The 17,500-nt window shown below is 42.3% G+C and overlaps 1 protein-coding gene across 2 annotated transcripts in view; it reads right to left on the minus strand.

Moving 5' to 3' along the window:
- npas2 (neuronal PAS domain protein 2) overlaps positions 1 to 17,500 on the minus strand; it is a 31,299-nt gene that overhangs the window by 7,992 nt on the left and 5,807 nt on the right. For both annotated transcript variants that reach the window (XM_053617998.1, XM_053617997.1), the window contains exons 2-6: positions 4,239 to 4,619; positions 4,008 to 4,064; positions 3,228 to 3,382; positions 2,042 to 2,133; positions 634 to 723 (exon numbers count right to left, since the gene is read on the minus strand). In XM_053617998.1, coding sequence (XP_053473973.1) covers positions 634 to 723; positions 2,042 to 2,133; positions 3,228 to 3,382; positions 4,008 to 4,064; positions 4,239 to 4,294 — 450 coding nt within the window. In that variant the 5' untranslated portion in view covers positions 4,295 to 4,619. The remainder of the gene's footprint in view (positions 1 to 633; positions 724 to 2,041; positions 2,134 to 3,227; positions 3,383 to 4,007; positions 4,065 to 4,238; positions 4,620 to 17,500) is intronic.

Raw genomic sequence — 17,500 nt, forward strand, 5'->3', positions numbered from 1 at the left:
TTGTAGTCAGCTCCATTCAAGTAGAGTATTCTGGGCAGCATATTATCCAAGATTAAGAGAATGGTCTGTCTGGAGATCAGTAAATGTGTCTTTGAGTCCATATATAAACGGATATAACCACCTTTTTAGCATTTCTGAGGAGGGTTCAGGCTCCAAAAATATTCCGTAAAGTTAGTTTATATTAGCCAACTAGTAAATATTAGCAGGGAAGACTGTAAATATTAATGAACAAGACGTGAAAATCCTTTAAGAAATCCTGTCAGGTTAGCTTATAGCAGCTAGTTAGCGAACAGTGCCGTAAACATAATGAAATTGAAATGAATGCTATCAGAAATCCTGTCAGGTTAGCTCAAGTTAGCTAGCTGACTCGTGTTAGCAGTGATTATAATGAACCATTTACACACATATACAAGTAATATTTAAAAATCACCTCAGAAATCCTGTCAGGTTTGTTCACATTAGCTAGCCAACAGTTAATATGTGAAAATACACGCATCTCCCAAGAGACCCTATTAAAAAATTAAGTCCCATTCGGGACATGATTTTGAAATAGTACTGTATCTAGTATGGTAAGTCGTGATAAAAAGCTTGGGTAATCATTGTTGTGTTGACGCTAAACACCACTTCACTTACTGGTAAATGCCCGATGAGAGAGGAGACGCTGTCAGATACGTAGATGATGTTCCCGTCCAGCCTAAGTGCAATCAGGAAACCATCCATTGCCTGTTCATGAAAAAAGAGGAACTGAATACGTACAAATGGTATAAATAGCACATATAAAGCATAACATATGCTACGTTTTAAATGTCATTTTGTTCAGTTCTACTGCGATGAAAAGGTATCGAGGCAAACCGTATACTAGATAACTCCACTAGTCATAAATTATCCGTTTGTTTTCTTGTCAGTATAGAAAAGCGATCTTTATAAATCACTCAAAACAAGAGCAATACTGTATCAGTGTTACTATAGGTAGCACTATAATGAAATGTTGGTAGAGATGAAAAATTAGCCTTAAGTATTAGCATAACAAAAGGAGTTTTCCTGTGTTTGTAGGTCAGTTATGATAGCTTATGCTTATGACCAAAAAGCTGAAAGTCCAAATCCCATAATTTTCAGAAAACCACCATTGGGCCTTTAAGCCAACTGCTCAGCTCTCGGATTCCGCGGACAAGTAAGTCGCTTTGCATGAAGGCGTCTGCCAAATGATTAAATGTAAATCTACTGTGGAATGAATCTGATTCGCATTTACCGTGAATATCGACAGAAAGGCTTCGCTAAAGTGCACAGTCTTGCTGAATCGCCCTCTTAAACTTACTTCTTTAGGCTAATTTCTCGTTTTTTGGCTCTTTTTTTTGTGGACTCTAAAATTTAAGAGCTCACACACAAATCCTCTAAGAAATCCTGTCAGGTTAGCTCATAGCAGCTCGTTAGCTAACAGTGCAGTAAACATAATGAAAATGTACTAAATGCTTTCAGAAATCCTGTCAGGTTAACTCAAGTTAACAAGCTGACTAGCGTTAGCGGTGATCATTATGAACATTTACAAGTAAGATTTAAAAGTCACCTCAGAAATCCTGTCAGGTTAGCTCAAGTTAGCTAGATTAATTTAAAAACAAAATCACATGTACTCTATCTAGCATCGTAATTCGTGATAAAAAGCTTGGGTCTTTTTTAATTGTACTCTTAAACTCGCGTCTTTAGGCTAATTTCTTGTTTTTCTTGCTCTTTTTTCCTGCACTATTTTATTGCGTTTAAAGTTTAAGAGCTCACACATACTTCTCTGCATTTTCCCCTACAGTGCTGACTCACAGACCAGCACTGTAAAAAGAAGACACTTCCTTCTCTGCGATACAATATCAAGTGCAGAAACGATCGTTGTTCATAGCGTTCCTGGTGCGTATGGTCGTTGGTGTGTGATATTCTCCATGAACATACTTATAGAATCACGGTTATACGCATAGTATGTGATTTTTATGGGATGTGACTTTTAAAGCACAAAAAACGTCTGATGAAACATCGCAGGCGTAAAGATGCGCTCTACCTCCAGCATCAACTGGGTAAATTCCTCGTTGCTGAGAAAAGAAGGCTTCCAGTCCTGCTGAATCTCACAGGTCTCCGTCTGTGCCGTAATCTCTGGAAAACATCAATAGGCCATGTAAAAACATGACATTTTTGGAATTCTGGAAGCTCGTGGGAGAAGGGATCTGTTTAGTGCTAGGATTGGCCAGCAAGACAGAACCGATCGTACCAGTTAAAGAGCTGCAGACAAAGTCATGGAATAATTTCTTCTATTAATATTTTGGTCACACTGAAAAAAAACACTTTGGAATGCAAGTTTCAGAGATGGGTAGCTTGGTAGTCGTCGAAAGGTTCTACTAATTCTTGAATTCATTGAAGGCCTCATCGTAGCTCAGTTGTTTAGGACCTCGACCCTTGACCAGACAATCTCAAGTTCAAGTCCTAAGACAGACAGGAGTTGACTGGAGTGAGCTATGATGAGGCCCTCAGTGATTCCCACGAATTAGCAGAACCTTTCAAGTACTAGTAAGCTTCTCAACCACAGAACTCTGACACTGGCATTCCAAAGTATTTTGATGTGTCCAAAATATTAATAGACAAAATTAGCAGATTCATTGAGGGCCTTATCATGGCTCAGTGGTTTAGGACCTCCACCCATGAGCAGATGGTCCTAAGGCAGACAGGATTCAATTGGAGTGAGCTACAATGAGGCCCTCAGTAAATCCACGAATTAGCAGAACCTTTCAAGTACTAGTAAGCTACCCATCTATAGAACTCTGACGCTTGCATTCCAAAGCTTTTTGGTGTGACCGAAATATTAATGGACGGAATTAGTGGATTAATTGAGCGCCGCATCTGTTAGGACCTAGTAGTTTAGGACCTCCATCCGTGACCAGACGATCCCAAGCTCAAGTCCCAAGACAGACAGGAGTCGACTGGAGTGAGCCCGTAGCTGAAGAGTGAACCAGTCCCACTGCTTGTTCTACCATGAATATACCCTCAAGCACCATCCTTAACTCTTAAACCCTCCAAGGTTGCACAAGAGGCTGACCCTGGGTTCATACCCTCTACCTCTTTTTTTCCTCATATGAAAAAAACCTCATATGTAGAAATTGAAAAGCTAATAAAAATCCTATTTTCTTCTTTATCTGAGGGGAAAATGGTAGAAAAAAAAATTCTAATGGCCCCTGCCCCTCTTCTCCTCTGACCTTTTTGCTTTTGCAAGAAGTTGATGGTCCTCTGCAGGATGGTGGACTTGTCCATTTTGCGTGGGTGGCCTTGGCCCTGCAGCATTGTGCACAGCTCCTTAATGAGCACATTGAACTGGTCTCGCCTTTTCTTCTCGGATTTATTCCGGGATGCCCTGCACACACACACACACAAAAAAAATGGCCAAGTGTCAGTGGTTTTCGGCAGCCGTCTTGAAATACTTACAGGAGGTCATAAAATGGCACCATCCCAAATGGAGGCTGAAATTGGACAGACACAATCTCAAAAGGAGACACACGGTAAACCAGAATGACCTTCAAATCCCCTGGATAGAAACCATGTGAGATGTCAGGCTTTGAGGAGACATATGTGTGTGTGTGTGTGTGGGGTGGGGGGGGGGGTGGGGGGTCGAGACGAGTGTGTTAGATGTGTGTTAGTGATGAACATAGCAGTTATTATTACTGAAGAACTGTGTGCCTTGACCCGTTTTTTTTCCACAGATGTAGGTCTACGTCACACCTTTGTAGCACACTCTTCATCCCTTCTTGTCATTCTCTGTCTCTCTGAAAAGGCTTTTTCGCACTCGTTTATGGCGCTGTTCTTTTGAATAGAAGGCAACACCGAGAAAGGAAGAAAGAAAGGTGAGAAAAGTTCGAGTCGCATTTAGATCTTTTGACATAACGAGTTTTAGCACAAGGAGAACAAAGCGCAGAGGGGTTACTGATTATTAGTGTCCACCAGACGTAACGGTTTATGTTAGCATAAACAGTTAGCATTACCTTTTAGCCCTGTCTTTCTCATCTTCGTCCATAAAATCATCCACACAGCTGCTGGTTCTGGAAAAAGGAAAGATCATAATATAATATTGTGCCATTCTGTTGTATGGCTTTGGTGATGTTCTCAAGAGAGCAACATTAGTATCTTTTGTGTAATACCATTATCATACCTGCACTAGCATTGCTTTATCAGATTAACTGTATTAGCATGGCCATACTGCAGAGTTTACTTACTCCCATTCCCTCCTGCTGGACGGACAAAGGACACCAAATTCGGAAAGCTTGTCCATGCTCACTCCCTCTCCTATCCAGGCCGTCTATGGAGGCTGTAGTTTCCCATTTGCGAGTTCACAGCACTCAAACGTCCACTAAAACTGGTACACCTCCCACACTAGCACTCTTGGAGCTAGCAGGTCTCCTCCTTCACCAAACCAGTGACGGCTAGTAGGTAGCTTCGTTTGCTTGACTTGTCCTCACCACCTGGCTGAGGTTTCCATGCTAATGGTTAGCTGATCATCTGGAAACGGTTAGCTTATGTATGTGACTTTGGGATGCTAACATCTCTGGCGGCTACTTTCGTATTTCCAGGGAGGTCAGTCGCAGAAGCGGAAGGACCTGAGAGACAAAACAAGGATGAAGTTAGAGGTAAAGTGATAAGCTTTCTATTAGCCACATAAGACTTCAAGTAAATACACATTACTTGCAGAAGCTTTCCTAGTAAACCACTCATGCACCTTTTCTTCACCATCACACCAGACAAATGAACCTAATGCCATTCATGAAAAAATGAAAAAGCACAGAAACACTTGGTTTATCAGGCGCCGCAAACACAGGTTGGCTCCAAGGCCACGGCAAAATGGCAGCTAATCGAACTGGAATTGGGTCAACGGGAGTGAAAAGAACCCATCAAGACACACTGCTGTGGAGAAGAGTGGCCACTTCAGGCTTTCACTCGCTCTTTTCTCTCGTTCAGCAGCTGAACAAATGTGACAGCTACGTCACAGCCGATCACGTCTGAAAAGACCTTAGTGTGTGTGTGTGTGTGTGTGTGTGTGAAATAAATATGGTCTGCAACCAGGCAGAACACATAAAAACAAATTAAAACCTTTGGATTTTAAATCTTCAAATCAATGCAACTTCTCAAATTTTAGGATTCTAATTTCTTTCCAATGGGGTGAACAGTGTTGCTAGGCAACAGGAAAATACGGCCACAGAGAATAAGCTAGTTTTAAGCAACGGCGGCGGTGTCGGCTACTGAACTGCTCTGCACACGTGTGGATTTGACTCTCAGCCCACGGTTCTACTACGGTTTGACATACTTTTGGACATTTGTAAGGTGTTGGCGAGTTAATTTGCACGTGTTGAATCGGAATTACGTTTACACTAGATAGCGATGTGATTCCTTCAGTGAATTCATAGCGATCTGGTCAAAGACACTCATAACTGAATCCCTTTTTTCCTGAGGATATGTCATACTGTTGTCATACATGGTAAACCTAAGTCAACCGACGCTAACCACTTAATTAGCCATGACATACCTTATTTTATGGATGAGGTAAAGGCTTAGTGACAGCGTACACGTGACAAAGCTGTGGTAAACGTCAACATTTCTCTCAGATCTGTTGTTAGATTTGTAATAAAAGACTCTGTGAAAATAAAATCACACTCAGCATCGAAGCTTCCATCTTGAGAATTACATTCACGTCCTGAGAAGTAAATGCCACACAGAGGGAGTTTATCTGCTAAACATGATGGACACACAACCCCACACTGTCAAACCCGTACTGTACAGTTCGTCCATTTGGACCGAGGCTGCCGGAGTAGGCGGCGTTATTTTTGGCTAGCGGTCGTTCTCCCAAAAATAAATTCTGACTAACGACTGGTTACCAACAAAAGCAACGTCTGATGACAAAGCAGAAATGCAGCGCTTTAACAGCTCGGGAAATGTTACATCCGCGAGGCACGGAGTGACCTAGAAACCATCCCTCGAGCAGGACCAGCCCTTTAGATAATGAAAAGAGAGCAGGAAAGAAAGGAAGAAGAAAAACAACAACAACAACAACAACAACAACAAGAGACTTGTATAAATCATATGAATTAAAAGAAACACAGTGCATTATCGTACACAAGGTAAGTGTCGGTGTGTGTATGTGTGCACGCGGTTGTACTGTAACCCATAAAAGCGGAGGAAGTCTTGCTGCGATGAATTTCCTCATTAAACAAACATCATGGCTGATAGAAAAGGACACTGACAAGACTAACACACACACACACACACACACACAATATGAGTCAGCTTACATCCTTTTCCCAAAGAGAAGAACATTAAGGGAAGAATTTTGTGGCATGCAACATTAAATAGACATTAAACACACACACACACACACACACACACACAGTAGTTAATTGTACTTGACAAGTACATGCTTTCCAATAATACTATAACTGTATCACAGATAATTTAAGCAGATATTTTCATAAGCCTTTATTGTGGTGGAAAAAAATCTCGCTCTACCATCTCTGACTCCTGATTGGCCGACGCCTCGGATTTATGTCTTTGTGGTCAGCTGAACTCGGTAGTTTGTGGATTGGAGATGTCAATCAGCGAGTCTCTATGTCTGCGCTATTATGACAATCGGGAGACTGTTTTTCCCAGTAACTAATACTGTGTGTGTGTGTGTGTTGAATGTTTGCATGGCGTTCTGTTGAACAGAGGCCCAGTTGGGTGTCACACACACACAAAAAAAACTGTTTTATAGCTGATATGTTCACAACAATGTATGGTTATACGATACTATAGGGTCCTAAAGTCATACACTGAACAGAAACACACACACACACCCACACACACACACAGACACACACACACATATATATTTACCAAGCTTCAGTCATGAGGAAACTTTACTGTGCAATTACATAGTATTAGAAGAACATTATCAGAAGTGCAAGATAGAAGGAGGTGTGTTTGACCTATATTTCAGCCACTCCCATTCACACACACACACTTGTTCCTTGTTAACCCTTTAACTGCTAACCCACAACAAAGTTACAATGAAGAACATCGCTGGAGGAACAAAGCATCTCCGGATAAACACAAGCCTCGGTCCAATCCCAATAAACTAAGGTCCTAATAACAATCACAATATGTTAGGGCTCCATCCCAGTGTTAGGCAGTGTTCCAATAAGGTAGGCTTCAATATCCCAATGAACTATGGCCCCAAAACAGTAAATTAGGGCCCAATTTGAGCATATTAGGGTCCTAAAACAAAAAAGTACCACAAAAATAAGATCCTCTTATCCCAAAATGTCTCATCCCATAGGACACCAATTCAACAAAATAATTGAGAACCCGTCTCCCAGAAAATTGTGGCCCAATTGTGGCAAAAATTACAGTTCTAACACACTGAGTTCGCAATAATTTAGGGCCCTACCCATTAAAATACATTCCAAGCCCAATAAGTTACAGCCTTGTCCCAATAAGTTAAGGCTCCTTCCACATAAATAAGAATACCGTCCCAATAAATTAGGGTCTTATTTCAATGACGTAGGTCCTGACCCAATATCCAGCGCAATCCTAATTTATGTAAAGAGGCCCTGTGCACTCATATCAGTGTAATGTAGAGCAAAGCTAGTTCCAAGCAAGGCTTTCACTTTCCCACAGCAGCTTTTAATAATAAAACGTGCCATTTAGCAGGAATGATAGTCGCATGAGCTGCCTGGCATCGAAAACAGGCCGAAAGATCTGGCAACCTTGTCAGTAAAAGGTCTTAATTTCTCTCCATCTGGGATCAGGATGTAATCGGTTTCTGACTGAAATTCTTAAAAGAACACTGAGGTTTCAGTAAACTTCATCCCGTTGCTAGAGGCTTACATTCAGAATAATATCCATGGCGCTGGAGCACAATAAGTCTGGCCAGTGGTTGATCAATTTCAGCTTTTGAAGTAGTTAAGTTTTGGTTTAGTATAACTCTGCCATCTGAGTTTAATCAAGAGCAGTGAGAGTGACCAGACAGGCAAAAATGGGCAGGAAGGTTCTCTGTGATTAGTTCAATTTAGAACCATGTACAGATTCTAGAAAGAGATCATCGTTCTCTCTCACACACACACATAGACAGTGGTTAAAAGGTGGAAGGTGGGAGTTGCAGTGCAGCGGTTAAGTCTTTGACATTGGTTTCTCGATGGGGGAAAATGCTCCATCTTGAATCAACACACACATATCATCTGTCGTGATTATCGGATTCCTGTCATGGTTGAGGTTAGCCACTGAGCTGATACTAGATCTGCATTCCCAAATTTGCAGGCATTACTGTGGGAAAGTTTAGTATTTTAATAAAGTTTTAATAAAGTTATGGATACTAAGAAATGGATTGCACAACTGCACCTGTATCAAACTCAGTGAACTTTCAAGGAAATCATTTCAGCTGAATTGTTCTCGCTGCCAAGTGTCAAGGGAGTTCTAGTTAAAATGAAAGGAAAGAAAGTGTTCTGCCCCACCCATAACGCTGTAAGAGTGGTAATTATAGTAACTAATACCTCCACAGAAAAGAAATCATATGAACATGTTAAACAAGCCCTTCCATCCATTCAGACTGTTTAGCCTAATGCAGTTTATTAGATCAGGCCCTGTCCTTGTTCTCTTGTTCTTGTAGCTCAATTTCTGACTTTGCTTTTGCTCCTGGCCAAATCTCTGTTCCTGCTAATTTAGACCCAGCCTCTTAACAGCTTCAGAACCAATCAAACCTTCTAATAGCCCCACAGAACCTGTCCCCCTTATGATGTTCCTGTAGACCCAGCCTGCCTGCTGATGACCCTATACACCCAGCCTACCTTACCATGACCCTGTAGACCCAGCCTGCCTCCTGATGACCCTGTAGACCCAGCCTGCCTCCTGATGATCCTGTAGACCCAGCCTGCCTACTGATGATCCTGTAGACCCAGCCTGCCTCCTCATGACCCTATAGACTCAGCCTGCCTACTAATGATCCTGTAGACCCAGCCTGCCTCCTGATGACCCTGTAGACCCAGCCTGCCTCCTGATGACCCTGTAGACCCAGCCTGCCTCCTGATGATCCTGTAGACTCAGCCTACCTCCTGATAACCCTGTAGACCCAGCCTGCCTCCTGATGACCCTGTAGACCCAGCCTGACTCCTGATGACCCTGTAGACCCAGCCTACCTCCTGATGACCCTGTAGACCCAGCCTGACTCCTGATGACCCTGTAGACCCAGCCTGACTCCTGATGACCCTGTAGACCCAGCCTGACTCCTGATGACCCTGTAGACCCAGCCTGACTCCTGATGACCCTGTAGACCCAGCCTGCCTCCTGATGACACTGTAGATCCAGTCTGCCTCCTGATGACCCTGTAGACCCAGCCGGCCTCCTAACAAACCCAGCCTAACCTCTCTAGCCTGATAGCCTAAAAGCACCAACTCCATGCACCGCAGAAGTGTGGCCATGACCTCTGATCAAAATCTGTGATCCATCCATGACCCCCACACAAATACACATACACAAAATCCCTGACAAGGTGAATCACTTTTTTTTTTTTTTTTACACTGGCTTCATTCTGAACTGAATGTAGCCACGTTCCACTGAATTACCTGAAAAATAAGTGCTTTTGGTTGGGAAAAAATGACTAGCATGAACAAACCTAACGCTACCTCTGAATATTCTAAGGAGACAGCAGCTAGCTGGAAGGATTAGGAAACCCTTTGTCTAATTATTAAACACAGCTTACTGTCACTGTCAAGTTTAAGGATTAGTGGCACAGTGACAGTAGGAATTACTTTCCGACTCACCCATAACACCCACCCACCCACACACACACACACACACACACACACACACACACACACAGGTTCATGCTAAGCAGACAGCAGTGATCTTTTACCAAGAAACAGGAGATTATGGGACAACAAAAGCCAGACCCAGAGACCCAGAAAGATCAAGAAAGAATATCACCTGGTACACTGAATGAAACAGAATCAAGGAATAATCTCATTCATTGAGATAACAGATACGCACTAACAATATGGCTGTCCAAATCTCACCTTACAATTTACATAGTGACGTACATACACAGCATGTGCAGTACTTGCACAATGTACAACAAACCCACACACACACATGCTTAGTCTCAGTGATTGTGTTGCCTTGACCTTAAGGTCACCCACATCAGCACTTTTACGCTGTGGGGAGAAACACAACCGTACAACAAACTATAGACAGAGTTCAAGGGCATCATGACGGGGGTACAATGGGGTCTTCATATATCCTGCACACACGTGCACTGGGTCGGATAACATGTTCTGATTGGTTACGGCAGAATTGGGGGAGGGAATGTAGTGTCTACAAAGATTCGTGGCTGAGTATGTCCAAGCAGAGATATTTCCTCAAAAATACACACTCATAACTAATGATGATACAGAGCTACTGACCTACTGACAAACACAACTACCAAAGTACTGAAAAACAACAGCAACTATTACAACACCTGAAAGAATTCAAAACACAGAACAAAAACACTGAAAAACTGGCAACAGACACCCACAAAAAAACCACAACTACTGAAACTACTGAAAGCATAAGATACCTACACAACTAGTGAACTACTAACTAGTTGTATACATGTCAGTACTGAAAAACTTACACAACTGTACTCAAAAGTACTGACAATACGCAATTGGCAACACACAGGTACTGAGAAACACACAACTACTGAAAACAAATGCAGCCAGACACATTTATGAAAAAAACAAACAAGTACTGAAAACACAGCTAATAAAGACATAAAATACTGACAGCACTACACCTACTGAAAAAAAAAAAAAACACATACTGGGTGAAAACATTACGCATCACTACAAATAAAACATACAGCTACTGAAAACACACGGATACTAAAAACGTTGGTGATACTCAATTACTGAACACAGACAAGTACTGAAAACACAGGACAACTGACAACACATTTACTGAAAAATACAAAATAACTGAGAACACACAAGTACTGAAAACACTGATAATACTAATAATTTTTTTTTTTTTTTTTTTTTTTTTTTTACAACTACTGGAAAACACACAAGTGACTACTGACTAAAACACACATCTGAAAATGCACCTACTGAAAAACGCACATAATTACTGAGCACAAACATACTGAAAACACACAACTACTGACAACTTGTATCACTCAAAACACACATCGAAAAATGTAACTCCTGAAAGCACAAGGTGTACCGAAAATGTACAACTACTGAAAAAAACACACAATCGTTGCGAACACACAAGTACTGAAAACACACACGTATTATTAGTGACAAACTGCATCACCTAAAAAAAAAACATGTTAAAAATACAACTACTGAAGACACACAAGTACAGAACACACTTAGGGGGGAACACACATAATTGCTGAAAAACACACCTACTGAAGATACACACCAACTAAAAACACACAACTACTGAAAACACACGCTGGAACAGGAAAACACCCAGACTGAGTTTATTTCTCTCTGTAACACACACACACACACACACACACACACACATACACACACATACACACACACACACAGCTCTGCTTTACCTTTCACCATTACAGAGGTGAATCGCATTCCCGTGGTCTAACCACACTTCATCCGACATTTTTCTGCCAACACACAGCTGATCGGAAACAGGTGTGCACGCACGCACACACACACACACACACACACACACACACACACACACACACATCCCTCTGCTGCAAACACAACCCTGCTCTGAGAGGATGAGACGCTTGCAGAAACAGTGATCCTGCTCTCTGCACAGTGCGACGCGGCACCGGTCGCTATGGAGAAAGTAGGTCAGCGTGAGGAACAACACTTAATAACATCAATACACACACACACACACACACACACACACACACCGAGACACACACACACACACATTCATTCATTCATTACCTGTATGTAAAGCATCTTCAGCACATGAAGTCATGAAGAAATGCAGAGGAATATACATACATACATGTATACACACACACACACACACACACACACACAAGTCAGGGATGGAGAGAGGAGTTATTGCCTGTTCAGTGTAACTGAAGGTTGAGCAGGGGCCCCACTACCTACCTACCTACACACACACACACACACACACACTACTATAACTACAACTACTGAAAACACACAACTAATATGCAACTAGTGACAGCACACACCTACTAAAACCACAAACAACAACTAAAATACACAGAAAAAACACAACTACTGACAATAGCCAACTCCTGAAAACACACATCTATGACAACACACACCTACTGAAAATACTCAAGTAATTTAACTAAACTACTAAAAACACACAAGTACTGAAAACACACATACTGATATCACACACTCCCACCCAAGTACATGCTTTGAGCTTTAAACTCTAATACACTTTACTCTCTGTGTTTTTGAGGAATAAACCCAGTGAGTGAGTAAGCAGTAAGCACATTACATTTACATTTATGGCATTCATATCCAGTACGACTTACATTTATTTCATTTTTACAACTGAGCAGTTGAGGGTTAAGGGCCTTGCAAAAGTTCCCAGTAGTGGCAGCTTGGCAGTGGACTCATGACCTTCAGATCAGTAGTCCAATGTCTTAACCACTGAGCTACCACTGCCCACTGTAGTGAGTAGTAAGTAGTGTAATAGTGAGTAGTAAGTAGTAAGTAGTAAGTAGTTGGTAGTAAGTAGTGTAATAATGAGTAGTAAGTAGTGAGTAGCAAGAAATAAGTAGTGAGTAGTGAGTAGTAAGTAGTAGGTAGTGAGTAGTAAGTAGTGAGTAGTAATTAATGAGTAGTGAGTAGTAAGTAATGAGTAGTGAGTAGGCAGTAGTGAGTAGTGAGTAGTAAGTAGTGAGTAGTAAGTAGTAGTGAGTAGTGAGTAGTAAGTAATGAGTAATGAGTAGGCAGTAGTGAGTAGTGAGTAGTAAGTAGTGAGTAGTGAGTAGTGAGTAGTAAGTAGTGAGTAGTGAATAGTAAGTAATGAATAGTAAGTAGTGAGTAGTGAGTAATAACTAGTGAGTAGTAAGTAGTGAGTAGTAAGTAGTGAGTAGTGAGTAGTGAGTAATGAGTAGGGAGTAGTGAGTAGTGAGTAATGAGTAGTGAGTAGTGAGTAGTAAGTAATGAGTAGGGAGTAGTGAGTAGTAAGTAGTGAGTAGGGAGTAGTGAGTAGTAAGTAGTGAGTAGGGAGTAGTAAGTAATGAGTAGTGAGTAGTGAGTAGGGAGTAGTAAGTAATGAGTAGTGAGTAGTGAGTAGTAAGTAGTAAGTAATGAGTAGTGAGTAGGGAGTAGTGAGTAATGAGTAGTGAGTAGGGAGTAGTGAGTAGTAAGTAGTGAGTAGTGAGTAGTAAGTAATGAGTAGGGAGTAGTGAGTAGTAAGTAGTGAGTAGTGAGTAGGGAGTAGTAAGTAATGAGTAGTGAGTAGTGAGTAGGGAGTAATGAGTAGTGAGTAGTGAGTAGTAAGTAGTAAGTAATGAGTAGTGAGTAGGGAGTAGTGAGTAATGAGTAGTGAGTAGGGAGTAGTGAGTAGTGAGTAGTAAGTAGTGAGTAGTGAGTAGTAAGTAATGAGTAGTGAGTAGTGAGTAGTAAGTAGTGAGTAGTGAGTAGTGAGTAGGGAGTAGTAAGTAATGAGTAGTGAGTAGTGAGTAGGGAGTAATGAGTAGTGAGTAGTGAGTAGTGAGTAGTGAGTAGTAAGTAGTGAGTAGTGAGTAGTGAGTAGGGAGTAATGAGTAGTGAGTAGGGAGTAATGAGTAGTGAGTAGTGAGTAGGGAGTAATGAGTAGTGAGTAGTGAGTAGGGAGTAATGAGTAGTGAGTAGGGAGTAGTAAGTAATGAGTAGTGAGTAGTGAGTAGGGAGTAATGAGTAGTGAGTAGTAGCAGCCGTGTGATTAATCACAGATCGTTTAAAAAGTATGCTGTAATTGTGATGAAGTGCTAAACGCTTTGATATGATTCATCTTTTCATTCTTAGATGCAGGACTGTAAAGGGGAAGAAAAAGAAGCTTGTATCCGGCTGGGTTGCCATGGCAATTGCTGCATCATGCGTCGTGATCCTGCCACATGGACACTGGGGCAGCGAGCGGAGTGTGTACGTGGACTTTATTCAGGTCACCAAACACACTTTACCTCAACCTGTCCCTCCTTCCTTCCTGTTTCCCTTTTTCAATTTTTATCTTTACTTTCCCCGTCTCCATCGTTCACCTATTCATGACTTTTTCCCCAGTATTTGTTCCCTTTTCTTTCTTTCCCTTCTCTACTTTTGTCCTCTTCCCTTCTCGTTAATGTTCCCCTTCTTCTCTTCATCTTCCCCTTTTCTCCCTTTCTTTCTTCACCTATTTTTTCTTACCGTCCCTTTCACTTTTTTATCATTTGTATCCATTCTCTCGCTCCCATTCCCTTTTCCCTCTCTCTGTTTCTCTTCCTTCCTCATTCTTCCCTCCCCTTTTTCTCCATTTACTCTCTTCTTTCCTCCTTACTCTTTCTTTCCTTACTTTCTTTTTCCTTCATCACTACCTTCCTTCCTTTTTCATTCCTTCTTTCCATTCTCACACTCTTTTTACTTTCCTCTTCCTCTTCCTCTTTCTCTTACTTTCTCAGATTTTCTCCTTTTTTCCCCGGGGTTTTGTTTTTCCTTCCTTTCTACTTTTCTTTCCATCTTATTTTCTTCTTCTTTTGCCTCTTTCCGTCCTTTCCTTATTCTTTCTCCTATAGTCCTTGAGTACAGAAGGACAGATTTTCAGTACGGACCAGAAACGTGAACGACATGTGCGATGTCGACCTGCACGGGACGTGACATCTGAGATGTTCCGCATAACCAGGTAGCAGGCAGGTTTCGGATCGGGTGATTCTCAGAACTCTGAGGATTGGATGCGTGTACTTCCTTCTGCGTTCCCTTCCTCATGTTTCCTTCCTTCTGTTTTCTCTTGTTCTTTCGTCCTGATTTTTTCTGTCGTATGCCCTGAATCTCTGACTCTGACACTCGTCGTGTTCACGTCACGTCAGTGCTGGATGACTGTGCCACTGTGTGCCCACACACACACACACACACACACACACACACACTGTACACCACTGAATGTGGGTCAGTAGAACAGCAGGGAGACAGAGAGAGAGAGAGAGAGACTGAGGGAGAAGTGTGTTCACTAGGTTGTACTCTCTCACAACACTAAAACACTGAATTGCATTAAACACACACACCGACAGGAGAATATTGGTAAAAGTCGAGCTTCTGCGTCAGTTAAAGGTCACGTTTCTAGAGCTAACCAAAAACTCACACCGCGTCCCGCCAGCACGGACATGTAATAACGTGACGTCTTTGTGTTAGTTTCTGCCCTAGCCTTAAACAACATGACAGGCCAAACCTGGAATCTGTTTTCTGGCTGCTTTGTAGAGTCACGCGCATGTGTGAATCATTTCTGAATGGTGTGTGTGTGTGTGTATGGATGACACCCTACATTTGCACTAGTTAACACAAGCAACAGGTGATTATTCACCTCCTGGGGCAATGGAGACTTGGCGGTTAAGGCTCTGGGTTACTGATGGGAAGGGCGAGGGTTCAAGCCCCAGCACTGACAAGCTGCCACTGTTGAGCAAGGCCCTTAACCCTCTCTGCTCCAGGGGGCGCTGTATCATGGCTGCCCATGCACTCTGCACTCTGACCCCAACTTTCTGAAAAGAATTTCACTGTGCTGTAATGTATACGTGACCAATAAAGACTCGTTATCATTATCAACTGAGTTACAGTTCTGCTGGAAGCACTAAGAGACAGATCGAGATTTTTCCCCAAAGTACATTTATGTGAAAAAAAAAACAAACGAACAAACACGACGACCTACGTACGAAAGTACAAACGCTATAACTGTAGAGTTATAGCTGAAGTCTCGACTTCTTGGGCAGGGAGCTGTCCGTCAAATCCCGCTAGCCGATGAGAGTAAATTACTGATGAGCCCCGCCCACACGAGAGGTTCGTGCCAGAATGGTGGACGTAAACGTTCGGAAACCGCGATTAGTGAAAAACGAAGCTTAGAAAGCTGCTAAAAAAGAGTGGTGTTAAACGTTCGCTTCTGGAGCGTTTTTCTTCTCTCTCGTTGCATGTTTATTTTTGCTACTTGAAAAGTTACGTTCAAAACGTTTGGCACAAATTTCACGCCATACTCTTGAGCTCGCAAGTGGAGCAACAGAAACGCATTCGTCCCTTTCGAAGGGAGCAAAATCGCCTGTGCTCTGTGGGTGGGAGGGGCATACTCTCTCTCCCCTCCACTGTCAATCAAATAGACACTAGAGCCAATCATGTCGGTGTCTGAACTCATGTATGTGGAAGAGGATCAGGGGGAATCCTCCCGCCCCAAAAAATGTACTTTTAGATAGAAACGTTTTCAATTTCACTTTGCTCTGCATTACTCCTGCCGATTAGCATCCTGAGAACGACCCGCTAAAATAAAAACCCGTGACCCCGTCACGCAATAACGTCCGACGCAATCGGAAACGATACTCACGAGCCCTAGCTGTCGAAATCCGTGCGAGTGTACCGTCCGACTGTCCTCAAGTTCTTTCCTCGCTCGGAGTCCGTGCACTAAAGCGTGACGGTATTCGTTAGCTTAGTCTCGCTAGTACGCTTATGGCTTTGTTTACTCGCGCTCCTCAGACTTCTTGTCACGTTTTGGCCGTTAATTAATAACTAATTACAGCTCGCCGCTTCCTCCAGACGCCGAGGGGGAAAACAAACACAGTCCAACAGAGTCCAGCTATCGGCTGCAAGAAGCACGCTAATCTAAAACGATTAAATAAATAAATAAATAAATAAATAATCGTATTATCGCCGTAATTGATGTTGAAATGACTCACTGTCACGTCCGTCTGTCTCTTCGGTTTAAAACAGAGCTCTCACAGCCAGAGGATACACGAGGAAGGAAGGAATCTTCCACACACGAGGAAAATAAAACACTCCACTGCCGTTCAGTTTATCACCGTGTTTATGAGGAACACAATCTGCCTCTGAATTGCCTCTCGATTAGATTAGACGAGGAAGCAGAGCGCGGGTCATGTTTCACTGTTCCCCACGCAGAGGTGAGCAGCGAGGTCATGTTTATCAGAAGGTTGTTATTTTCCTACCTTTCATTCTGAACCCAGTTTAGGCCTCACGTGTTTCAACATGAACTGAGCCGGAAGATCGCAGATCACCTACATGATGATATCAAAGGGGTTAAGGTTCCACTTATTTATCTATGACATCAGGAAGAAACAAGAACATCACAAAACAACTGAGGCTCCGTCTTCTCATCTATAACATCAGAAAGGAACAGAGGTCCTACCATCTCATTTAGGACATCACATATATGATCTAATGAAACTGATGTTCTGCAATTTTGTCTGTGACATCATAAAGGAACTGAGGCTCCACCCCCTGTTTTATGACATCACAAGGGAACTATGAGACACACACACACTCCCTCACAC

This window comes from Ictalurus furcatus, chromosome 28 (assembly GCF_023375685.1).
Source record: "Ictalurus furcatus strain D&B chromosome 28, Billie_1.0, whole genome shotgun sequence".
NCBI lineage: Eukaryota > Metazoa > Chordata > Actinopteri > Siluriformes > Ictaluridae > Ictalurus > Ictalurus furcatus.